The sequence below is a fragment of the Pseudopipra pipra genome, chromosome 18 (genome assembly GCF_036250125.1).
Source record: "Pseudopipra pipra isolate bDixPip1 chromosome 18, bDixPip1.hap1, whole genome shotgun sequence".
Classification (NCBI taxonomy): domain Eukaryota; kingdom Metazoa; phylum Chordata; class Aves; order Passeriformes; family Pipridae; genus Pseudopipra; species Pseudopipra pipra.
The window spans coordinates 5,099,976-5,125,596 of NC_087566.1; the positions used below are offsets into that span (position 1 = coordinate 5,099,976).

The following is a 25,621-nucleotide window of genomic DNA, read 5'->3' on the forward strand; positions in this document are numbered from 1 at the left end:
AGCCTGAACATCTGGATTTATGGTGACAAGAGCAATCCAGCAAGGAAGGGCATGAGAAATGGTACCCCTGTGGATTAGAGGAGAGACTGGATATGGTCTGAGTCACAGCACATGTGAGAGACTCTCTGGCTTCCCCCAGCTGTCCCATCCCACAGTAACAGTACCACTGCTGCTCTCCTCTGCTGGGAACCACTGCTCACAGTAAAAACACCTCTCAAAGCCCCTTTGCCATCAGCAGTAAATGGTGATCCATCAGCCACTCTCAGTGGGAACTACTGATATTAACCTCTACCATTTTCCCCTAATATCAGTTTATTCATTAACTTTCTGTGTTTTAGGTGCATCTCTGTTAATTTTCGCCCACCACTGCCCACCTCTCTGAAGATGTACAACCTGTGTGCTACAGGATCATAAAAACTTTACAGCTGGAGGAGATGCAGAAGGAATAGAGGTGAACACTGCCTCTTCCTGGGACAAATATGAATTTTGATGCCTCTTGAAGGAGCTATATGGACCCTACTCACATAACTGCATCTCTTCTTGAAGTGCCTGGTAATGCCCTGCAGAGTGAGGGTGAGGAGGGGAAGGTGGATGGGTAGGGAAGCAAGTACGTGCTCTTGACTGATCTTTCTGATTAACACAGGAGGAGGCTGTGCTAGAGGGCCTTCCCAGGGCACAGCCTGGCTTGATGGAGGCTTTTAAAAAAGACTTTATTTTATTGAGTTCCTGGAACTGAGCTGATGCTGGTGATTGTCCAGGACCAGGAGGAACTGAACTGAGCGCCAACATGTTTGTGAGTGACACGCTTGTGACTGCTTCCCATTGTGGAACAAAAGATGCAAAAGGTGAGCAAGCAGATAGTAAAACATCGATATGAAATTTTGCAGGCTCCCTTTTGCCCTGGAGACTGACTCAAGCAAAGTGTGTTGGGGGAAGATGTGTTGCAGCATTGCCTTTTGCCAAGTAGTGCCTTTTCTTCTGCTACCACTTGTTCTGCTACAATAATTCCTTTATTGTCCCTGGGTGCTGTGAATAACCCATCTGATCAGTTAGAGATTGGATTTGGTAAGGACTTGATCTGGGCTAGCTGTGTCTGGGACAAGTGCTATCCCAGCTCTTTATCCCTGCATGCCCCAGTTATCCATCACACATCCCTGCCACACTTACTCATTCTTGTGCTCCTCTCACATCTGTAGGTGACCCGTGTTTTGCAGATGATCAGTCCAGGGACCACGTGCTATGTTTTCCTCCTGTTCGTGTGACTCTGGGGATGTCTGTTCTCCCACAAATCCTGTGAAAATGTAGGATGTGAGGTAAGTGGTAATCTCCAGACATGCAAATGAAGTGGGCTACGTATTGTTTACAAAAACATTTATTTCTGGTGTGTAAAAAGAAGGGTCCTTTGTCCAGGGTCTTTCCCACCCAGACTTGCTTCTTGAAGAAACGCAAGAGCTAGTGCTAATACTGTTGCTAGTGATTAAGTATTCCCCCAGGAGATCCTACATATCTTTAATGTAAACTCGCTCATTTGTGTGCTGGCTGCCTCCCTCCCTGTCAGTGGTGCTTCCTCTGCTTCCCTCTCTCTCTTCTCCCATCTCCTTCTACCCCTACCAACTTGAAACAGCATCTTTTGAATAATCTTTGTTGACACAAGCTGCCTTAGTTGTAGTTGCTGCAGGGGTTGGGAAGGATCCTCAAGCAAAGAATGTTCAGTCCTTGGGGTCATGGAAACCAGCCAGGAATTTCTGCTCTCCCATTCCCAGGGGCATGAGGAGCCTTCAGAGGAAAACCAAAGGTGACCATTTCCTCAGTTTAAATGTCGTTGACCTGAATTGCAGATGTTTACCATGACTTTTTAAGATCAAGAGGGCAGTTTTGGAAATATGACTGGTATCTTGATGGAGGATCATTTCAAATTATAGAGTCCTACAAAACAATATAGGAAATTGTTATTTGAAAAGAAGAAAGCATCATCACTGTCTTTTTCAAACCTTTGGAGTTATTTTATTGCACTTGATACATGTGTGCAGCTTGTTCAGCGAGAGAGCTGGATATTAAATGGCCAGATATCATTTCTTGCAGGTATGAACACAGAATATCAAGATAGACTAGAACATTAGCTGTGTGCTAACTGAGGAGAGTGTGTTACTCAGAAGGAGAAAGGAGGTGACAGGGGGACTAAAGCTGCCTCTTTTCTGTAAGGGTGATATCTTAACAGCTCTCATGGGAGGAAGGACATGTTCAACCTAATAGGATAATGGAATAATATGTTGAACATATCAGCTTTGACACAGACCATCTGGTGGCTGTAGACACAAATAACCTAAGGAAAACAAATTTGAAATGTTTCAGGAAATGGCTATATGCATGCAGTGCACTGGGGGGGCAGGAGGGTGCCTGTGTGTAAAAGGAAAAAGATAAAAGCCCCTCTCTTTGGCTGCGGGAAGAGTGTCTCACTCATTCCTGGAAAGGACTGCATTCCATCCTTAATGATATTTGGCCCATAAATTTAGTACTGTCATCTCCTCTGGACCCACAGAACTCTTCACTGTGAGGTTGGACCAAAGGTCCAGTATGGAGTCTAGTTGGTAAACAGAAAAATCCCCCAAACCAAACAAAAACCCCCCCTTCCTACAGTTACTGTTAGAAATTTGCTCAGAAATTGCTGGTATGGAAACTATTGCTCAGCAGGAAAATTATCTCCACCAGTAGGTCATCCACAATCTCTTCCCTTCCTCCTTTCTGCTGACTTTGTGTTTCTAACCCATCCTGTCTTCTCATCTCTGTCAACTGGTTTAAATTCCAGTCTCCATAGACTGCTGGCTAGCAATGAAATGGTTAACATGGAGGATTTTTTCTTTCTTTTTTTTTTCCTTCATAAAGCCAGTTTTCCTGTTTTGGAGCCAGAGAGATGCTTGGGTGGAAGGTGATTATTCTTCTCAGGGCTTTGATTTCAGGCTCTCCGTGGACATCAGCAGATGCTATTTCAGCTGCTCCATTCTATTCACATGTGAAATATTTTCTTAAAAACAGGAAAAATAAGAATATACTTTTCTTTCTAGATGAAAGCTCAGATCCTGAACTGGAGCATGTGAGGCAAGCCACAGCCAGTTGGTGGATGATTGTATAACCCTATAGGCAATATGATCCTTTCAGTATGTCACTCAAGCCAAGAGTTACATCTTGTATCTTCAGGCAACATGTGAATCTGTTCTATGTATACAGCCTGACTGGCCAGATTTCAGTATAGTGTGATGGCCCAGAGTCCTCACTCTGAGTGCCTTCTGCTGTAGCTAAGAACAACATAACACAATAGACAGTATCAGTGATGGTAAACTGCTACTGAAAGATGCTGAAGACACCAAAGATCTTGAAATGGCCAATCAATCCTTCCTTTCTCCCCTTAATCACTGCAGATCCCTCTTGCCCTGTGCTCTCTCTCTCTCTTTTGAAAGTCTGCTCATGCTATTACAGGTCCACAGACATTTGTATGGGCTCAGGAAGGATAGTAGAATGTGTTACACTCTTCCTAAATGCAGCTTCCTTCTTCCTTGTCTGCCAGCAGCATGTCAGCAGCAAGTATCACTTTCCTGTGCAGGAATGGCTTTGATAAAAGGTACACTTGTGAGATATACTCCATTGACGAGTTATTTCTGGCACAGACAGAGCTGGAAGGAAGTCAGCATTACATACAGACACTCTTTGGCCTGGGAAGGTCTGAGAACCCTTTAAATACTTGGCTCAGAAATGGCTCTTTTCCTTTTATCTAGGAGATTTTTCCTTTCCTGTTAAGTTAATTAAACTTCTGTTTTGTCTTCCTCATGCCCTTTTGCCAGCATCTAGCCTGTTCATGAAGACACTGGTTCAATAACCATCATTTATAGTGTCAAGCTTATGTTACTACTGTTTGTTTGCCAAGTGCAGCTGCAACCGTCTGCCCAAATTCACATGTTGCTGTGAGCCAGAGATATTGGCCTCCACTACACAAACGTGCCATTGAGGCCTCACAGCATCCCCTCCATGAGCTGTCCTTAAAAGATGGCAAGCTTTGTTGTCTTCCCACTTCTCTGAAAAAAGGGCTTGTTTACACTGGACAACTGATTTGAGTTGCAGTGGAGTCTGCAGTTCAAGTGAGATATTACTTCTGGTTAGCACCCTGTAAGATTATTCTCACTGTGGAATAAAAGTATGTCGCTCAAAAATAAATTCTAAAGCAGATCATGTTATTCTGAAGCAGAAGTTTCCAGGCTGGGTATCAATCTAAGTCCCTGTGTATAAAAGCCCTGAGTGCCTGACATCCTGAGAGACCGAGTGTCTGGGGGTATGGATCAGACCACTGGGCAAATTCAGCTGAAGCTTGAAGCCCCTTTCCCACTTCTTAGCATAAAACTGTGCTCCCATATCATGTTGCAGCAGAGGGATACCATAGATGCTCCCTTTTTTCTTCCCTTCCCTGCCACCCCTGTTACTTGTGCAGCCCTAGTTCCCACTAGCCAGTGGGAGCTGTGAGTTGAATGGCTTTGGTGAGAGACTAATGGGGAAGCATTTTAATATGGAGAATGTTCTGTGAGGACCTTTTAAACAGTGCCTGTATGAGAGATCTAGCAGGTTTTCCATAATAATTCCAGTGGTGGGAAGGGTCTCATCCTTTGTGAGAGACAAGCCTTATTATAATTTCCTCATTCTCTGCTTGAATGCCTTCCCAGAAAAGCAAGGTGTTGATTGTTAATGGATGTTGCTGTTCCTTTTGTGCTGTCAAGTGTAAAACTAAAGATTAATGTATCCCTTTATTGACTGTTGCATGCAGGTTTTAACCTGCCTGAAGAATATTCAGTGCCTATCCTAGAAGTTACCCACCAGGCATTCAGTGGGCAAGCTATGGAAACAAACCTCTTCAAGCTCCATGTTGAGTTTCTTTGAACATCATCAAACCCCAACCCATACAACTGAGAGCCAGAGTGGTATACTGAATCCTTTAATACCACTTTGCCACTGGCCAAGCTATTAGCCAAAGCTCTCACCTAGAAAACAATGGGTTCAGGGCCATCTAATGAGCCCCCTGGGAATAATTCGCAGGTTTTTGGATGAAATAATTTTTCAGTGACTTTTTTCCCCTTAAGGGCAATATAGGGCTCTTATAATCTGCATTTGTTTTTAACTTGGATGTCTCTGAAGTAGCTGTTTGGGATTACCTTACAGTCAGGTCTTTTATAGAGGATTAAATGATTGAAAGTTGTCCTTTTTAGAATTTCAAATAAGCTCCCATTACTTCCTATATGATATCTCTATCAAACCTATCAAATGCTTTTCTAAAGTTCATAGAATTCACATAGAGCTTCTACTCAGAGGGGAAATCCTTGAGGATTTTGAAGTTTTAGCCTTGTGATAAATTCGAGTCTGTCTTTCCCAAAATCAGATTATTCAGTTCCAACTTAGATGTTTGCTAATTCCATTCTCTAACTATATTCTTGCCAGGAATTTGGCAGTATAGAAACATGTTCCATACTCTGCCTCATCTCTCCAGCTCTTACACTTTGAAATATCTAAATTCTGCAAGGATTGAAACAAGAGATCTTTCTCCTACTATGAGGGGAGGGACATCTTCCTCTTCCCAGATTATACCTAAAATTCATTCATTTTGGTATAGACTACTACCCCCTTTGATGAAGGATTAGAACACTATTTATAGTAGGTGCTTAAAGACCGGGCTTCCTGAACCCGTGGAAAACAAATGCGCCAGATTTTATTCTTTTGTTCTTTTAATAAACTGTCCGTGAGATTCTTCCCCTCCCCTCCTTTCCTGCTGGTTTACTTGCATTCTTATATGTTCAGTGTTTTTCTCTTCTGTCTTTGTTCCAGTTTATCAGCAATTTACACACAGTTGTTTCCCAGACTCCATGATTTGAACAGCAAAAATAACACTGACCTTTTGAGCCCATGAGCAATCTCGTTGGTGGTAATTTAGCAGAAAGTTACAGTAATGAACAAGAACTCTGCTCTTAAATGTTAGATCACTAAATGTGTTTTATGAGTGTTTATTACTTCTTTAATGCACTTCCTGTGCACCAGGGAGACAGCCATATTCCAGGGAAGGATGAAGTTTTTAATTGGCGAAACTGGCCAATCTGTGAATCTATTCTGCTTTAAAGATACATTTTCAGGTGTGATTTAGTCAGAGCAATCAAGGGGAATGTTTCTAGCTAGAAAGACAACAGTGCAAACAACAGAAGGGCTCTTACAAAGATACCTTAACTCTTTGAAAACTGTGAGCTGGGCTTTTCCTGCGGGAGAGAGGGGAAGGTGACTGAACACTTACGTTTCACTCCCCAGATCTGGGGCTGCTCAGGGACTGCTTTGGTCCCAGGCATGCCTGAGAGCAGAAAAAATGTATTGTCAACAATAAACTTCCTCAGTTTTCAGCCACTTCCCCTCACCCAGCCTTCAGAACAGTGGGAAGCCAAAAGCAGATGACACAAAGCCAATAGAAGAGGTTTATAATTTGGCTTTCCTACTCTGTAGGTGATTGTACCTGTGGCTTTTGCAGAGTCCATGGGAAAGGTGAGGAATCTAAATGCAGGCCAGAATTTTCCATCTGTATAAAAATCCTCAACTACTCTTTGTCTTCAGTTTACATTCAGACCCATTTCTAAAACTGGCAGGAGTGATTGAAAGGATTTAAGTAGAAATAGGAAGAGAGCTTTGTCTGTAACTAGTGTAAAGGCAAAAAACCTCTCAAAACCCCCACTGAAGTTAGGTGTTATTAGCAAGAGGTCAGGGTTCAAAGGAGTGACTTTAAAACAGAGAACATTGATTTCCCTACATGGCAGCACCCTTAACCCAAAGCAGGACAGACAGGAAGGTTACCGTCCTTTTTTTAGCTGAGTATTCAGGAGCATGAAGCCAGTGCTTTATCTTCCCCCCCTGTATTTTAGACCTGTCTCCTCTCTCTACACTTTTATTATGCTAATTCCTCTTCACTGCCTGTCTCTTACACTTGAAATGTTTTGAATCAGGTGTGTTCCAAGCCAATTGTTTTACATTTCCAAACCAAGCAAGGGAATTTGTATTTGAGGTGAAGCAATGTAATGACCTATTTCAGTGATCTCTTTTGCAGTACAATTCAGCACTTTATTTTGTGGCCACTGGAAAATGACATTGTAGGAGGTCATTCTACAGGCTGTTGCAGCATCTAGAAAGTAAGTTTGGACAGAGCACCAATATCGTGTGGCCTTGCAAGACACGTCTGGGTCCACATGCACCCAAATCCCTTGATAGGTGTTAATAACCAGCAGCATGACCCTGTGGGTGATCTGAGACAGTTACTGGACTAGGGACACGAGTTATTAATTTATTTATCTGCTCTGGGGAACTTTGTGTGACCCATTTCAAGGCCTGACAGGAGAAGAAAGCGCCTGGAGACACAATTCACATGACAGTAGCAGGGTTTGTAAGAAGCTGGGTGTTTCAGAGGGAGTACATGTACATACTACCAACTTAGGAAGGATGGACAGAAACACTGCCATTAATCCTGCCTACTTGCTCTGGTACGTGATGCTGCTCAGCCTTTGCTCCTATCTTGGGCTACAGTGGAAAGACTTTGTTTGTTTGTTTAAATCTTTTCTTGGGTCTTTCCCAATTTTAGCCTGAACTCTAGATATTTGGCTCTTAAATTCAATCTCCAGGGTGCTTCTGACTAATGCCAGGGTGCTATTGTGGGGTTTTACATGAACTCTTGGGAACAGTCTTGCAGCACAGAGTGTGTGGACCAGGATTATCAAAGCCCAGTTTCTGCAATGCTGGGTTTCAGTGCATGAGAACTGCTTTCTGTGCAGATTACACTGTGTGGTCCTGACTTCTGCATCCGACTTTCTGGACCACCCTGACTGAGGGCAATAGAGATGAAAAGCATGTGCGCTTCAGAACTGTTTTGTAGGAATTTTCCCTCATTTTAGAGAACTTTTGTTCCATAGAATACTCATTTTCCTCAAAACCAGTTATTATAGCCTGGGTTCATACCGAAAGGTTCAGCCATTTCCCAAAACAATTACTTGGTCCAGGTAATGCAGAACTGGGAAGAAGTTTAAATACAGAGGTTTGAAGAAGTCAAAACCAGAACTGGGATCTGGATTCAAGCATCCTACTTAAACAGATAATTGCAGTGACTGAGGTGGAACATTCAGACTTAAATCCAAGCCCTCTAATATGCTTTGTCTGGGGTATGGAAGGCATCTTCCTTTATTAGGTTACTTTCCTGCTCAACATTAACATTTCATGCTTTGAAGGTTTATTGTGTTGGCTGGAGTTATACCTTTATATACACGTCGTCCCTATGGAATAGCCTGGTCTCCTTTCATCATTATTAGTAATTCTAGGCTTGTCATTTCCTCTCCATGCAGTCTGGACCTCACTGCACTGTTGCAGGATGGTTGATACAGTGCACAGGAAATGTTCTGTTTTTTCAGGTCTCTACCACTCCTGAGTATTTTTTTCAGGGGCTTCAGTTTTATTGCCATGAAGTCCATTTCCTACATGTAGTACAATTTACTAAATTACAAATAAACAAGGCACCAACAGAGAAGTCAGTGAAAGTTCACACTAAGAATAGAAGCTTGAAAAGTTCAGTTATGTGACCTTCTCCAGGAGCTGGATACAAAATAGACCTGCTGTTTTTCCCTTTAATTTGCAGTCCAGGCAGAAAAGAAATCGGACAGTTCCCAGAGAAACCCAGCCCCTTCTGTTTGTTTCTATGAATCTTCCAGAAATGCTTTATCTGTTGACATCCTGAGTATGCTGATATGGAAATGAACTTACTTGGCCTCCTCATTTCCCTCCTGTATTGTCAGCTGATTTCTGCATTGATCTTCCCTTCTGCAATGTTCAGAGATCTACCAGTCATGAAAGAAACAAGATGTTACTGATAGGTACCTTTAAAATTGGCCATTACAGCAAATTAGGATCATCAGATGAAAAATACCATGTATGTATCAGTCACTGCTTATTATTGCCCTTCAGAAATAGGTTTGGGAAAGAAAAGTAATTCCTAAGAACAGGTTTTTAGGCCCTTGGTCATGAAAAAGTAGATGCTACACTGCTGAGCACAGGGCAAATAGACAACGTAGTAGCTATTCAGACTAAAGAGTTCCTTCCTTTCAAATGATGAGGGTTTTTTTACTCCTTATTATTCAACATTTTTTGCTTTGTAACATACTATCATCTGTATGTTTAGCTCATCTTGAAAAGTCCCCCAAAGAGTAAAGGGGTGAGGTATTTTCTGTTTACAGGAGTTAGCGTGCCCTTTAGGAGTTATTCCAAAGAGCTCCTGCCCCTAACAACGCCCCAGAGCAGTGCTTCTGCCCTGGTGTGCTTGGCAGGCAGAGCATCACTGCAACTTTTGGGGCTAAAAAGGGTGAATTAGAGAGAAGGAATCACAGCTTTCCAAATGCCTCGATGAAACCAGACTATTCCTGGACAATTTCTGCTTAAAGTTAAATATTAGACATTCTCTCCCTGACATTCTTTTTTTTATTTAGTCTAAAAGGCTTAATATTTAACTCAAAATACGTAACAACTGCAAATGCTAAGTGCTGAACGTTGTTACATCTTCCAGCAGATACATAAAATAGTGCTTAACCTCAGTGGGATATATTTAGACATGTGTAGCCACCTCTGGACTTCGTGCTTCACTTGAATGAGAAAACCAGTTGCTACGTTGTGAATTTCCATGTGTTTTGAAGCAGAAGGCTCAGTGGGAATAACTGGTTTAAACTGAGTGTTGACTTGGTACCTGCTGAAGGGATTGTTCTTTATTAGATGCACTTTTATTTTTGTCCCAGATCAAAGTCTTAATTGATTCAATCCTTTGTCTGACATTAACTCTGGTTTTGGGATGGATTTCTATTTATATTGGGCCTCAAATCCACGTTAAAGTCAAAGTTATTTATTGCTGTTCAGAGTCTTAGTGCAACTGAAATGGACACACAAATATCGGTGAAAACCACTGCCATTTTATAACCTCCTATTTCCAAGCTTTTCTGTTGGCATGGCATCATTGTAAAAAGCTCCTAAAAGAACCGTGAATGGCCAAAGGGGCAGGACCCTGGACATTGTATCACCTGGAATGACTGGCCTTCCTTCCTCTCTCTTCCCCTTTTTCTTTCTCCCTTTCTCTCTCTCTTCCTTTCTCTCTCTCTCCCTTTCTCTCTCTCTTCCTTTCTCTCTCTCTTCCTTTCTCTCTCTCTCCCTTTCTCTCTCTCTCCCTTTCTCTCTCTTTCTTGTTCTCTCTCTCATCTTTTTGTCTGTCTTTTTCTTCTCTCCCCCTCTTTAACTTTCTCTTTCTCTCTTCCTTTCTATCTTATCCCTTTATCCAAACCCCACTGCTGCGTGCTTATAAGGCTGGGGGCACGGACTAACTTAATTTCCACGAACTACCAATTTCCACACTAATTGTGCCATTTGCTAATGACGCTTTCTTGAGTTTGTTTTGAGGACCCTCAGACCCCCAGTAATTCCTGGGCTCTCCCTTCCCCTTCAGGGTGGGACGCCGCATTTTTGGCCACGCTCGGTGCACAAGGGGTAAAACAGCCACCCACGGCCGCGGCCCGTGAGGGGAACGGGGCGTGTCCCGCCGGGGCGCCCGGGGCGAAGTGCGGGGGGCGGGCGGGCGAGAGGCCGAGGGGCAGCGAGCGGCCGAGGGGCAGCGTGTGCCCGCTCTCACCGCCATGGCCGAGTCGCTGGAGTCGCTGGAGTCCTGCCTGGAGCGGCACATCCCGCCCGGGGAGCTCGCCGAGGTGAAGCGGATCCTCTACGGGCGCGAGGCCAGGTGCGCCGCGCTGCCCTGCCAGGGCGGGCTCGCCCCCAACCGCGGGTCGTTGTCCTGACCCGGCCGGTGTCCCGGCGCTCCGCTCCGCGGGGATGCCTGGCCGGGAGTGAGGGGAGGGAGTCGGTGTGAGGGCGGGTGTGCAGGACACAGGGCTGGGCTGAGGGGGAGAAGGAAGAGTAGGGTTTGTGTTTCTCTGCTGAGGTGACCGGGGCAGTTTGGAGGTGATCCAGGCGTGAGAAGGTGACTGACAGGAGTGAAAAGTGTGAGGAGAGACTGGGAGGTCGTGGCGTCGGGGAGAGAGAGCTGGAAAAGTGGGGATCAGACGTGAGGAGAAATACATTGAGGGGAAGTGCTTGTAATCCAGCAGGCAGGTGGAGGTTTGTACGTATGTACTCCTTGATCTCTGCAGCAAGGTGGTGGTGTCTGGAAGTGACAGATAAGAGGGGGACACTGGGAAGTTGGTGCCATGCAGGTGATGGGTGAGACCTGCACACGACCTGACCACTGCTCCACTGTCCTTGGCTGATGGATGCATATGGCAGCGTGGGGGCTTGGGTGTCTGCTGGTTAGACGGTGTTTGTGATCCCCTGGGTCCACTGCACTCAGAGCAGAAAAGGAGAACATCTCATCCTGAAACGTCTTTGTTTCCTGTTCAATCCAGAAAACTTAATTTGCCAAGTGCTGCATGGTCAGCAGCTCAGGAAAGAGATTTTGAGCTGCTGGGCTATGGATTTGAAGCTGCTCCGGAGCAATTGAGAAGGCCACGTATCGTTCGAGTGGGACTGGTACAGAATAAAATTCCTCTTCCCACAGACACACCAGTGGCAGTCCAGGTACAGAAACTGGGACCGGGGCCGTTTGTAACTCATGTTCTGCTGGATTGAGAAATAACATGGTTCAGTTGCTGATTTTAGAATCTGCATCATGAAATGTCTAATGATGGCAGTGTAAGACCCGTCATTACTGCAGTGTAGGATCCTGTAAGAGATTTGGATGGCACATTCAGTTTTATTGTTTCTCAGAAACATCTCTTTTGTTTCCCTACTGAAGGCCCAACCTGCTTGCAGTTTTTCCAAAGCTCAATATTTAGTAGCTCATTTTGCACCTGAAAATCCTTCACCTTTAAAATTAAACATAAAATCATTTACACAAAATCAAAAGGGATGGCAACCGGTGGAAACCACAGGTGCAGTTCTTGTTTTAATTGAGAAATGTTCCATTATAGGAAAATCCATTAGAGTAAACACAGATTAATACAACTGTGTTCATTATTCTTTGTACAACAGTCAGTGAAATCTTATTACAAGATAACATGGTTTAGTGGTGACTTGGACTTGATTATCTTACAGGTCTTTTCCAACCTTAATGATTCTGTGACCATCATATCTCAACATCTTGGACACAAAAGTTTTGAGGTGACACATATGTATAGAAATAGCCTCTTAAGAGTAGCTTTAAAAAAGGGAAAGAAAATACCATATTTATAAAATCTCCTGGAGTACTAGTTTTGTACAGTGACAGGACAGAACATTTCTGAAGTAATTTGTTTTGGAAAGATTTACGTGTCACAGATGCAAGTCATTAAATCAGTAAATGGATCAAGTTTGTGGATTCTGTATAGCAGCTGTTGAAGAAAGTACCAGTTGTATTAATGATTTTACCTTATAAATAACTAGTTAACTATTTCTGTAAATATACAGCTGTTGAGTTCGTAGGTCGCTGCAGTCTTGTCTTGAGTCTTTTTTTATTGACACCTGAAAGTAGCAATGCAAAGTGCTACACCTATGCTTATCTTTAAGTAGAATACTCTAGAAAACTACTTAATAAATGCTTTGATGGTTTTTGTTGGTAATAATTGCTTAGCTCTTTGGACAGAGGACTTTAGAAAATAGTTTGAAGTTAAAAACTTCTAGAGAGTGTCCAAGATCCACATGTACAAGCAGGATTTGGAGATAACCAAGGAAATAGACCGTCCTGGCCTCATGTTTTAAGATTCTGAGTATTTGACTTCAAATTCACATTTACTTAACATTGTTCTGTAGATTGTTCACAGTGAGCAGCAAAATTATGATTTTTGCTGATTCTGTTAAGACTTTCAGCTTTTTGCAGTCAGTCAGCAATGGGTTGCCACATATATAAATGTTGCAACCTTGGAATTAGAATCCCTTTGGAATGCTTTCTCTATTTTCAGCATCTAAATGCTTTTACAAATCTATATCTGACTCTATTATCAGTGTTCAAGAATGATAGCTTGTTGAGTTACTCCCTCTGAAAGCAGTGGCACTAAGTATAGAGCAAGATAAACTCAATGTGAACAAAGGTTGTAAAACCAGGCTGTTAACAGAGAAGTGAGTTAGAGCATGCAGCTTTTTTTATAGTGTGGCATTTCTCACAATCAGGTGGCTGCTCTGCACAGACGAATTGAGGAGATTGTGGAAGTAGCTGCAATGTGTGGGGTCAACATTGTGTGTTTCCAGGAGGCCTGGAGTGAGTATTTTCCATGATTCCTTCTAAGTTGTCAGGTGTCAAGTTCCTTCTATTTTAACAGGTGTCCTGTACTAGAAATGTGCCTTGTGACTAACCAGCAGAAATCTTCCAAGATACAACAATTGACTTTACTGATTTGCTTCCTAAAGGAAAAACCAAAGAGCCTGAGTTAGGAGAAGTGTATGGAAGATGTGTATGAAGTCTGTCACATTGAAGACTGGCATAATCTGCAATGGTGATATTTGTAGCTCCTTCATGGCACTCTTCATGATTCTTTCCTCATTTTTTTTTCTCCTAAAACTTTAGGGTTTTTTCTAGACAGGTACTTAAAATTTAAAAATCTGGTTTTAAGTAGCATGTGGTGTTTGAGGCTTAACAGAAACAAACCCCAAAAAGAAGTCCTGTGAAATGTTTGTGAAAACAGGTACAGAGAGTGTACACTGGTGGCTGGGGTGTTTTGTGGTTTTGCCCCTGCTGAGACATCACTTAGTGCATTCATTCTCTTCTGCTTTGCTCTCTGTGGGCTCAAATCTCCTTGCCCTTGCTAAAAATATTTTTAAATACCTTTTGCCTTTCAGCAAGAAAAAGAGTTGAATCATTCTTGTTTAATTTTTAATTTGTGTTCATGCAAATAGTATGTATTTCTTGAGTGACATGAGCATTCTTGTGAATTTTGTCTTGCTTTGGTGTTTTCCAGCCATGCCCTTTGCTTTCTGTACAAGAGAGAAACTGCCTTGGACTGAATTTGCTGAGTCAGCAGAGGATGGGCCAACAACAAAATTCTGTCAAGAGGTAAAACACCCAACCAAGCAGAAAAGCCCAAACCCACATCCATCCTCCATCCCAAGCCCATAACTGCCACTGATCAGCGTGGATTTCTTCTTTATGTGCCATTCTGGTATCACTGAGAAAACTGAAATAATAAAAGATAAATTTTCAACTTGATTGACAAATACAACCATAGTGAGTTGAAGTAGAAATGGACAACAGCTGTGCTCAATATTTATTTCTTAAACTACTTTGCATCTAAAGACTGCCTTTTACCATGAAAATCAAATGAAACTGCCCATTAAACTATTCCTGAATTTTAAATGGGAGGAATGGTTCTTCATACAAATATTTTTAATTTCTATTTAAATGGTGTTTCTTTCCTAGACCAGTCGAGCATTAAGCAGTGTTTGCATGGAAGTGTGAGGAGAAGAGCAGCCTTTTCTGAACAGGGAACACTGTCACACAACTCTTTGGATCCCCCTCTGGAATGACACAAATGTAGGGAACTTTTTATGGACCCAAGGAGATTTGTTATTGTCTGGTTCTTGTTTCTCCAGAGACTGTTGATTAGAAGGGTGGCACAGTTTATTTTTGTTTTCTTACAGCTTTTTTTTTTAAATAAGCAATTTCAATTATTTTCATTTACAAGTGACTGAAACAACAAAAGACTGTTTTGATGTCAGATTTTCCCAGATATGCACTGAGCTATTAAGCTTTTGTGGCCAGTATAATATCTGTAGTCTGATCTAGGGCAAGAACATGTTGCTTCTCACTGTGGAATTAATGACACTATGGAAGCTTGGAGAAATAAAAGAGGGAGAAGTGATTTGAAGGAAAAGACAATGTGCTAGTAAACTGGCAGAAGTTGCTGTGTTTCTCACTCATACCTATGTCACTTAACACTTATACTATACATAATGCTGTTTTAATTTTTGTTTTCAATGAAATAACTGTTTTCAGTGAGCTGTGGTGTCTGTCAGTCTGAGGTACTGCAGGTTTGTGTTTATTTAACAGAGAAATTGTGTTCATTTGTACAGCTGGCAAAGAAACATAACATGGTTGTGGTGTCTCCAATCCTGGAGCGAGACGAACTACACGGTGGAATTCTGTGGAATACTGCAGTGGTCATTTCTAATTCTGGGGCTGTCCTTGGCAAAAGTAGGAAAAATCACATCCCAAGGGTTGGAGATTTCAATGAGGTAAGATGCAGCACGGTGACTATCAGGTCTTACCTTGCAGCTCTTTGTGCCAGCATGTGCTGTGCCAGTCTTACTGGCAGGAAATGTAATGTGTTTCTAGAAAATGTGGTTCACTTACTGTCAAATCAGTTTTTCTCAGATGAAATTATACTAAGTTAATTTCTCAGGAATTAATAATTGTTGTGAGAGCGATGAGTCTTGGAAGACAAATGATACTTGTCATGTAATCTTCCTTGGCCTGGCGGAAACTACAAAAGCATCGAGAATCTTTAAAAAAAAGTCATTTAATTCCCAGCTGTTTATGTTTGTTGTGCACGATTGTCTTGGGTAGTGTTTTCGTGTGTGCATGTTGAACTTGTTTCAATTTGCAGGGCAATTGTTTCATGGTTCAAGTGTGAACATTACAATCTTTCTGTGTTTCTCTGTGAGGTTGTCTTGGAAATGACAGTTCTTTTGCTTGTGTTTCTTTGAGCAGAGTCCTTTAATTCATTACACTTGTGACTGAATAGCTGGTTTATGGCATCTTGTTTACTGATCACATTGCTGCCACTGAAGCCCCCCCAGCAGGTTTTAGGCCATCCTGGAGAATCAGTTTCAGCTGAACTAGCAGTAAAGGCAATGTCAGAAGAAAACTGGTAGATCTGAAATGTGTTTATCCATCCATAGAATTATCACAAGTAGAAAGATCAGGATTAAAAATTAACCAAAGTCTAAAAATGCATTGTCTTACCTGACTAAATATCTCCCTATCAGCTAAAGTGAGTAAATAACAGAGACATTTCTTCTAAGCACTGGGTGCTGCTCTATACCTGCAGTTGTTTTTGTTCCCTGTCTGAATGCTCCAGTCACCAATCTGAGGCTTCAGAATCTAAACTGCTTTTTTATTAATTTAAAAACTACTTTTGGGTCTTGAAAATTCATGTTCAAAGACCTCTGGAAGTTTTGACCTGGGATCCTGGCCCTGTTCAGGCTGGTTTGTGTTTCTTCAGAGGAGGCTGTTAAGGGTTCTACACAATCCATTTCTGGCACAGGCCTGTCAGTCACCAGTGCTACCTTCTATTTTTAACCATTATTTTGTTACTTAATATTATTTTATCAGGTCTGTCCTTTAGTAACTCAAAATAGTAACTCACAACCCCCTTAGTTACTTTCCACGCTTTTTTATTTGTTCCTTGTGTAATCCAACAAAAAAATAAATTCCTGTTGCTTGTCCTAATATATGATGTCTTTCAGTTTTCCAGACTGTTTTGTGGAGCATCAACAGATTCCAAGAAACTTGTTGTTTCCAGCTGTGAAACTGTAATAAAAAACACCTAAAAAGAAAATATTTTTACTTTTTCGTGTCAAATATAAATAAGAGTTTCAGTAAGAGTTTTGCTTAGTTGCTAAAAGAAGTTAGTTCTTAGAATCCTAAATGCCAGAATTACTACAGAACAATCTGTTTATGGCTTGCAGGTGTACTATAATGATTTGACATTTCTTCTTGTGTCTGCCTTGTTATAGAATCAGGCAGTGTTTGCCCAAAACAGCACTGTCTTTAGCTAGTTTTGTTAGCAGAGCATTAAGTCCATTCTTCTGACCTGAGCAGTTCTGATAGAGCAACTTTGGAAACCACCCAGGCTACAGGAAAGGATTATGTTCATCTGTGCTACTTTGATGTTGTTTTCTTTATCAACAAAGTTAAACCTCAAGGAAATGTTGAGTTTGAAATCATTTCTTGTGGATTGTCTCTGTAGAGCAGATAGGGAAAGGAGCCTTGCTGAAGTCATGCCCATTGAGTCAGTGAGAACTAAATGGAAAGCGAAAGATTGGTCTGTGCCCTGGTCAGCCATGTGTGGGAGGGCACATAAACAAAAATCAATCCTTCTTGAGCCATCACAGTTTGTTGCTGTGGAGATGATTGTGACCTCTGGTGAGGAATAAAGAAATAAGAGCTGATGAATTCCCCGAAGCAACAGCATTCTTATTTTTCTTCTCCTATTGTGATAGGAAAAACTGAGAATAGAAAAAAAAATGGAAATATATTCAATTAGCAGGATCCAAATAAAAGTACTGTGAAGGAAGATTTTCTCATATGGTGAATGTACTGAGAGAGGTGCCTAAAGCTTAGTGATTTGTGGATCTGCCCTAAGCTTCTGTAGGAACTTCTAGCTTTGATAGAAGAGTTTATGCCATAGTCACACAGTGCTTAGATGTAGCATGAGAGAGGGAACAGAAAGGGGCTTGAATTTGATCTCAGCAGCCTAAGAGCCACTTTTTGGTGTACACTCCTTAGAGTGCACTGTGTGCTAAATGAAAGGTGTTGTCCTCACCCATGATCTAATGATTTAAACCTGATTGTCAGGAACTGGGAAGTGTCAAAGCAATGTTGGTGGTACTTCCTTTCACTTTTTTCAAGAAGTCTGCCTTTATGTTGTTTTTTTTGTGTTTTGTTTGTAGTCTACTTACTATATGGAAGGAAATACAGGACACCCAGTGTTTCAGACACAGTTTGGAGCAATTGCTGTGAATATTTGCTATGGGCGCCATCACCCTCTGAACTGGCTCATGTTTAGTTTGAATGGGGCAGAGATCATCTTTAACCCTTCAGCCACTATTGGGAAACTCAGGTAAAATACAAACTGATTTATTGCTCCCTTTCTGGGTTAACTGACCTCTGATCCCCTCACTGGGCATTCAGGAGCACCTTGCTGAGGTCTTGGAACCGGAGGTGTACCCTCCTTGTTCTGCCTTCACAAAGGAGCCTCCCTTCTTCTCCACCTGGAGTTTTGGGCTGCCACTCTGCTCCCACTCACTGATGCTGTCTCAGAACTTTACTTGTACATCTGCAGGTCTTCTGTCTTTGAGACAGAGTTAGCCAGCATCCAGCTGGTGTTCTGAAAGCTAGTGAGAGTTTATTTAGATAATTCATGTAATATTTGTGCTTTGTGACAGACATTAGTCATTTATGTCCAGGCTTATCTTGCCAGCTTGTGTTGTCCACGTAGGAGGATGAAATTGCAATTTGAGAAACCTTTTTCTGAGAAACATTTTTTTTAACTCCCGGCAATTTTGTGATTATCAGGCCTCTTGAACCAGACTGAACCAGTGTAAACTTTCCCTTGAGATCAATCCTCTGCAGATTGACATTAATTTCACCCTACTGGATGATTTTCTAAAAGAAAAATTAAAACCAGCTCAGAGGGCTAAGAAAATACACTTCTTAGCTAACTCTGGGGTCACTCCTCGGGTATAGCCTTTTTTTCCTGTCTCTCCTCTTCTGTGAAATTGTAATTTGCTGGAGCTTTTCAATAAAATCCCTGTTTCTTAAAAAAGAGCTGACTGCCAGACTCAAAGCAGTTGAGAAAAGAGGCAATAAACCAAGTCCTTGCAATCAGCCCAGTGACCATCTCTGAAGGTTCTTGAGTCCGACTGGCAGATTAATGAGTGCTTGCAGCCTGTTTTGGGATTCCAAATCTGGCAGGTACTTGCTATCACAGGAGTGTACAAATTGTATCACCTTTGTTTTGAAGCTCTGAGTACTTCCAGACCTCCTATTGACTTGTCTGATCCCTGTGTATCAAACTATTTAATAAAAAGAAGACTACTTCAGTTTTAAACATGTGTCAGAATTGGAATTTCCTTTGGAAAAGAGGTAGAGGCTTGTTAGAAGGAATTTTTTTATTCCTCATGTCTCAGTTCTTAGTTTTAGTAAATTTAGTGACCGATTTAATAAATAATTTTTGTGAAGTTATTGGGATGATGTTGTTAAACTCACTTTCTTTTCTATCAGCCCAGCATGGGAAAATGACTTTCTGGAAAGTGCTATGAAAACTGTGCTTGAAATAGCAGAAGTAGAAAATTTTGGTGGAATTTTTTTTTCTTTAATTTCTTTTTATTATTGTTATTCCCATAATTATTTTTTTTTTCATTCACTGCTGCAAAAGCTTCTCCTGGACCATTTTGAGGGGAAAAAAGGAGGCAACTTGTATGAATCCCTTACAACTTTTTTTCAGAATAATGTTTGGTCTTTGAAAATTAATGGACTGTCAGCACATGTGCAAATCTTCTGCATAATTTGGAAAGTAAAATATTTTGCACTTTAATTGCTTTGAAAATCTTGAGACGTGGTAACTTTTTTTTTCCATGGCAAAGCCACATTTACCAGTTTATCAGATAGAGTCGTTCACACCTCTAACTCCACAGAAAATAATGTGGTGCTTGGGTCTATCTAGGGATATCTGGGACAGCAAGATCAGTCTTAACAGCTGAGTTTGGCTTGACAGACAATGTACAGGAGAGACAGTCAGGATGTAATTTGGGCCCAGAAGTGTACAAGTAGTGAATTCCTGCTGCCTCTTTGATCCTGCAGCGAGCCGCTGTGGGCGATCGAAGCCAGAAACGCTGCCATAGCAAATCACTGCTTCACCTGCCCCATCAACAGAGTGGGAACAGTGAGTATCTGCATCGTTTCATTTCATTGGTGGAGTTAATTCAAGGCAATGGACTAACAGCACTAGGATGCAGAGATTCCATTACTGTCTAACTACTGTGTTAGGGTTTATGATGTGATATGAAGATGGACAGGGATAAAGAGATTGAGAGCTGCCTCCTTGCTGGCAGCTTCGTTTTTGGTTGCAGCTGCTTCCTGTTCTTGAATCGAATCTTTGTAATAAGCACCTGCCCTTTTGCAAACTCTCCTGGTGTCTGTGGGGGTATCAGTATTCTTTTAGCCAAAATGACTGAAAATTAAATATATCCTCAAATCAGTGGTACACAGCTGGTGGCTGTTGTACAGATACTACCTCTTTCTGGAGTGTAAAATTCTATAATGAAAATTAGTATTGCACACAAAAGGTCATTTTTGTCTTCAGATTGGTACAAATACCCTACTTTTGTATTTTTTTAAATGAGGTTCCCTACAAAAGTCCAGACTTGTTCTTGCTGTTATGTAAATATGTTTGGCCTCCTTTTGTGATCCAAAAAGATGTGTTTGATTAAATATCTCCTCCTTTGCCTCTTTTTTAAACTTGTGTAACAGTTGCAAGACATGTTCTCCAAAGTGTGTGAGCAACAGGCAGTGATAAAAGACCTCGTGTTCTATCCCATCCATCACTGAAACTAGGCCCCTCTGATGAGTCCCTTTGGACAGTGCTGTTAGTGTGCCAGAAAAAAATCTTGGTAGATTTATATGAACTTCCAAACTGAATATGATAGACTAGCAGGGATGTCTGGAATGAAATGGAACTGTACTGCCACCTATGGATTCCTCTTGTTTCACAGGAACACTACAAAAATGCTTTTACTTCTGGAGATGGTGGAAAAGGTACGTTCAGAAATCACATTCAGGGGTTGCTAATAATTGTTACCGAGAAAGTCTGAAGAAAGGATGGCTCTCCTGCAAGTGTCTTCCCTGTGCAGCTGGAGTGCCTAGTTACTGCCTCACCTAACACTGCTGTTTGTTAGCTGCAGAGAAGGAGTATTTCATAGGAATGGTGGTGGTACCTCATATGTGCTTGCCAGAAGTTGATACCTGAGGTTTCTGTACACTTCCAGAGGACTGAGAGTTAATGCAGGAGGACTGGGAGACAGAAATCCCACAAGTTAGCCTTTGTTGTCAGTGCATGCATGACATTGTATTTCCAGTTTTAAGATTATTAAGAGTTATTCCACAGCCCTGGAAGTGTTTAAAGGCAGGTTGGACAGGGCTCTGAGCAACCTGGTCTAGTGGAAGGTGTCCCTATCCATGGCAGGGATTTGAAACAAGAGGATCTTTAAGGTCCCTTCCAACCCAAACCATTCTGTGAGTTTGTGAACAATAATAGCCCTAGCCCGAATCTTCAGCCAGGACATTTTTTTCCAGTTTCCCAGATTTGCTGGAAGTTAAAGAGAATGATCAAAGAAGAACGTGAGGTTTGCTTGTATGTACTTGTATGTTGAAACACTAGAATCTGACCTGTGCCAACCCGTGCTGCTTCTGGCTTCATCCAGAGTGAGCCTGAGCCTGGTTTTTGGCCATTTTTGGAGCTAAGTGCTTTTAGCAGCTGCATGAAAAAGACCAGTGGTGTCCCTTGCTTAGTAGTACAACAGATGTGGTTGATTTTTAGCACAACTCAAGAGTTGTGCAATATGAAATAGTATCTTTTCCGTGCCTCAAATCCCACTGTTTTCACCTCTGACCTTGTATTGAAAGTCAGTTGGGTGAATCTCTGTCAGCTGTTTGGGAAATGTATGATTTGACAATTAGAATTCATTTAAATGCTAAATAAAAATAAAAGCAAAGCCTTTAGTTCAGAGACTTAATAATGGGAAAGCATAATCATGCATTATTTAAAAGGCAGTGCAGTGAGTTTTTCCTGTTAATTCGATGGTGTACAGTGCATGAAAGTAAATTACTGGCCAAAACTGAAATTCCTTTAGGGTCGTGATGTGACTCTTCAGGATGATACCTTGCCTAAAGGGCAGTGAGTGAACAACCGTAAGAAATTGAGCCAGGTTTTATGGGACACTGCCTGTTAAGTTATACACTTATTTGCAGATGGTGTTACAGGCTTTTTAAACATTTCTTTAAGCTCACCATGACTTGGGCCATTTTTATGGCTCCAGTTACGTAGCAGCACCCGACGGCAGCAGGACCCCGGGACTGTCCCGCACTCGGGAGGGACTGCTGGTGGTGGAGATGGATCTGAACCTTTGCAGGCAAGTCAGTGACGAGTGGAATTTTAAGGTAAGCCTGATTATAAAGAAAATATAATATTAGAGACAACAAGCCTTCATAATGATCCCAGCATCTTACAATAGCTAAAAGGCAGGTGTTTTTTTTTCATCGTAGCAGTCCAGAGCTTAAAGTGTTGAACTAATTTAACAGGATGTTCTGGAGGCTAAAGACATAAACAGATTTGGAAAAGGAGTTGCCAAATTCAGGGAAACTAGGCCAGTAGCTTTCAAATGAAAACCTGAGCCTCTGGACCCTAAGTGTGGATTGCCAGGAGCTCTGAGGGCTGCTGGGGAAGTGTCTGTGCTTTCCTTGTGCAGTGTCTGTAGGCATTTGTCTCTGAGCTGAGATGGGCCTTTGATCTGATCTGATGCAGTAGTAGTATATATTCTTAGGGCCTTAATTGTAGTTTTGGTGAAATTCAGTGAAAACCCAAACCCACAAGCTTCTGAGAACTTTCTGAGTGCAAACTTCTTGCAGTGCTAACTCCCTGAATTTGTGGCTATGTTGGAGCTACAGAGAAAGACCTCTGTACTGTGTGCAGTCGTCTCTGAAGCATCCTAACACACTTTTGAATTTATCTAAATCAGATTAAGATGGTTGCAAGCCACTCCACATGGCTTTAACAAACTTATTTGTTACTATTTCTTTGTATTCTGAGATAAAGCGAATTTGGATCATCTTTCCTGTGGGTGTAATTTGATTTAATTTGTCCAGCAGCAGTGCTGGTTGAAGAAATGGCTGGCTTAGCACAGCAGCTTGCTAACCCTTCAGCTGTGCCAGTACAAGCTGTATAGGGTGCTATATGTATAAGTATTATATACTGATTTAGTGGGGTGACCAGATGACACTCTAGTTCCCTTTTTCTAATCTGATCAAGTTTACCACAGACCCCACAAATACCCTGTTGGAACAACAAAGAAGGCAAGCAAAAGGAGAAAAGAGGTGTTAACTTCTGAAGTAGGTTTTGATGATGAAGAAAACATCTTGCTTTCTTATGGGGAGACAGGTCTTTTGTTTTAGTCCTCAGTACTCCTAGAGATTAGAAGTTTTTCCTATCTACTCTTAAGATCAGCATAATTTAAATCCTAACGAAGTAGGTAAGAACTCCAGGCTAGCAACTGTCACAATATATGTAGGTTCTTGGGGATCACCTAGCATTTAAAATAAGTAATCATTTGCAGGGAGTGTCGATTTTTTAATATCATATCATGTTATTGCAAGGAGACATTTATTTCACAGAACTGGTTTTTTTGCATCCTGTGCATTATAATGTGGTGTACTGTCTAAGGTGTTTTGATTTTAGTGTGATGTAAAAAGGCAACTTTTCTGTGGATTTGAAATGCTGAATAAGCTTTTTAATGAAAATGCAATAATTTCTGAGCTAGAGCTTAATTTCCTTGATAGTGTTGCTAGTCCATATATAGGGACAAAACCCAAAAAGTCATTTCAGGTCATCTTCTGGACAGAGTTGCATTTGTTATTTTGCAGATGCCTGTGGTAGGTATGTGGTTGTTGTTATAGTGGAATGAAACTGTGCTGAGAGATTCCCATTTTTTTAAGTCAGGCAGATATTCAGTTCTGCTTTCCCACTGAAATCCGAGGCCCTTATTGCAAGTAGACTTAGTGTGTCAGGAAGCACATGGAGCATTGCTTGTAACAGCTTAGTAAGGGTATCTGAACAACTGCAGTTGCACTGATTAGGAAAAACAAACAGTAAAAACAAAACACTGACCTTTGGCTGTTTTGTGTAGAATTGTGTATTTTTTGTTGTCCTCAAGTCTTGTGCTTTCAGCACCTTAGTTGTGTGTTGATGGTGTGGACTGCTGTTGTTGGTCTTTTGGCACATAAGGCACAGCTGTGGTTTTGTTTATATGACAGTGGGTGGCTGTTTCCTTTTCCTCTCATTTGTGGCCAAGACAGAGGTAGTTTTGATGAGGGGAATGAGGAAGTGTGAAATCATCAGTTACCCATTGCAGAAAACCCTTGATAGCAAGTAGGAGCCTATTTAACCTGCTCTGGGATCTGTGGTTTGCATCCAGTGATGCCTGAAAGGGACGTTCAGTAGAATGTCTTTGCTTAACTTAGAGGAGCAAAGGAGTTAAACAAATTATCTACGTTATACTCTGGCAATAAAGAAGTAGCTGGCTCCTCCCAGAGCCAATTGTGGTCTGTGCACTTCAGGAGAGGATGACAACACTACATCAAGTGCTGTATTTCAGCACCTTCAGCACTTGCTCTTATCGCCCAAACCATTAATAGTATTTCATATTATTTCATATTAATTAAAGGGGAAAGTAAGAGCAACCCAAATTCTGTCAGTGGCACATACACAAATGCACTGCTGGCAGCAGGGTTCATTGGTTGTCAAAGACATGACATGAAGCCATAATTAGATACACTCCTTTGCCTTCACTGACATAACTTAGTTAAAAAATTGTTGATGCATAAGCAAGGAAGTCCACCCTTCAAATTGAACTTCCAGTTATCCAGAATAACCAAAATAGCCTTAAGTAATTAGTCAGCAGACATGACTGTCAGTGAAGGAGAGCTGTAAAGAGAAAGAGAGCTGTTCATTTAAAAGTTTGACTTTTTAGAGTGGAAATATACATCTTTTATGTGTAGAAGCACAGTTATTGGCAATACAGTGCAAGTTCTTTTATCAAAAGTATGTTAGTTTGTGCTAAGGCACTGGAGGTCTTGAATTCTGAGTGAATTATGATTTTGCTGTTTGGGACAATTAAATCCTATGTTGTCATAAAAAGAGAAAAACAGTGGATATAAATATTTTCTACTGAAGTACTTTCATAGCTCACTGAAAGGACTGAAGCTTTGATTTTCCTTTTCCAGATGACTGGTAGATATGAAATGTATGCAGAAAAGCTCGCTGAAGCAACCCAGCCTTACTTTGTACCCAATATCATCAAAGAGTAAGAGAGAGCATCTCATTACAAGAAAAATGAAAAGGTACTGTTGGATGATAGCTGTCCTGTGGATCACAAGTTGTTCTTTTAATATTGTCAGTTTAATTTCCTGTAACCAACTTTGAATAATAGGATTCAAAACTGTCTTAAGTAAAATAATTGAAAGTGGCTTCTTGAGTGTTTGGTTTGTTATTTACAGTAATGAATGAAAAGTTTTGTTCTTTACTAGAACTACATCCAGTAGGAACACATTGATATAAAATGATAATGAAATTTATTCAGTACAGTATACTGTGATGTAGTTTGATGATGAGTTCACAGAAAATAAATTTTTACATGATATTTGCATTGTGCCTTTGTTTACTTCTGCTTTCTAGTTTTTACCCTTTAATCAAATGTGTACTTTAGGGAGAAAGGAGGCATAAACTGTTTTCATCTGAGGTTTATTTTTTTTCTCCCCTAACTACAAACTATTTGATGCAGTTCTGTCAGAGCTGAGTAATGTCCCAGACTTCTCCTAGTTGTTTGAAGATCTGTGGGTGCTGTAAAGCAAAACCCTGTGGGTTCTGTTTCCCTTTATACCACAACCACAGCTGGACTGGTGTCTTTGATGGGCTCCTCCGAGGTGCAGAAGTCATTCTGAGATGGGTGCTTTCAGTGTTTTCCAAAGCTGTGACATGCTGGGAGGCAGAAATAGAGACCCTGCATAGTTTTCCCTGTGAACAGA

The 25,621-nt window shown here is 41.3% G+C and overlaps 1 protein-coding gene and 1 long non-coding RNA gene across 4 annotated transcripts; one reads left to right on the forward strand and one right to left on the reverse strand.

Annotated features, from left to right (window-relative positions):
• Nucleotides 1-473: 473 nt before the first annotated feature.
• On the reverse strand, nucleotides 474-11,587 carry LOC135424323 (uncharacterized). The gene is made up of 4 exons (XR_010435149.1): nucleotides 11,457-11,587; nucleotides 10,715-11,015; nucleotides 8,812-8,885; nucleotides 474-1,291 (listed from the first exon to the last, which is right to left on the reverse strand). It is a non-coding gene; the product is annotated as an uncharacterized LOC135424323 (long non-coding RNA).
• UPB1 (beta-ureidopropionase 1) lies at nucleotides 10,641-25,236 on the forward strand. 3 transcript variants are annotated; one of them, XM_064675473.1, is made up of 10 exons: nucleotides 10,641-10,819; nucleotides 11,481-11,652; nucleotides 13,219-13,306; nucleotides 14,004-14,098; nucleotides 15,115-15,276; nucleotides 17,716-17,885; nucleotides 19,628-19,709; nucleotides 20,539-20,581; nucleotides 21,828-21,982; nucleotides 24,821-25,236. In XM_064675473.1, exons 1-10 carry the CDS (start codon nucleotides 10,719-10,721, stop codon nucleotides 24,902-24,904), a joined length of 1,152 nt encoding a protein of 383 aa, XP_064531543.1. In that variant the 5' UTR covers nucleotides 10,641-10,718; the 3' UTR covers nucleotides 24,905-25,236. The 3 variants fall into 3 exon arrangements, with proteins under 3 accessions (XP_064531543.1, XP_064531545.1, XP_064531544.1); XM_064675475.1 differs by lacking the exon at nucleotides 19,628-19,709 and having other exon boundaries at nucleotides 10,653-10,819; nucleotides 21,862-21,982; XM_064675474.1 differs by lacking the exon at nucleotides 15,115-15,276 and having other exon boundaries at nucleotides 10,653-10,819.
• Nucleotides 25,237-25,621: the final 385 nt, after the last annotated feature.

Coding starts and splice junctions, on each gene's coding strand:
- UPB1 (XM_064675473.1), top strand. CDS start 10,719: ATGGCCGAGTCGCTGGAGTCGCTGGAGTCCTGCCTGGAGCGGCACATC. Junction 10,820..11,480: donor CTCTACGGGCGCGAGGCCAG/GTGCGCCGCGCT, acceptor TGTTCAATCCAG/AAAACTTAATTTGCCAAGTG. Junction 13,307..14,003: donor GTGTTTCCAGGAGGCCTGGA/GTGAGTATTTTC, acceptor GGTGTTTTCCAG/CCATGCCCTTTGCTTTCTGT.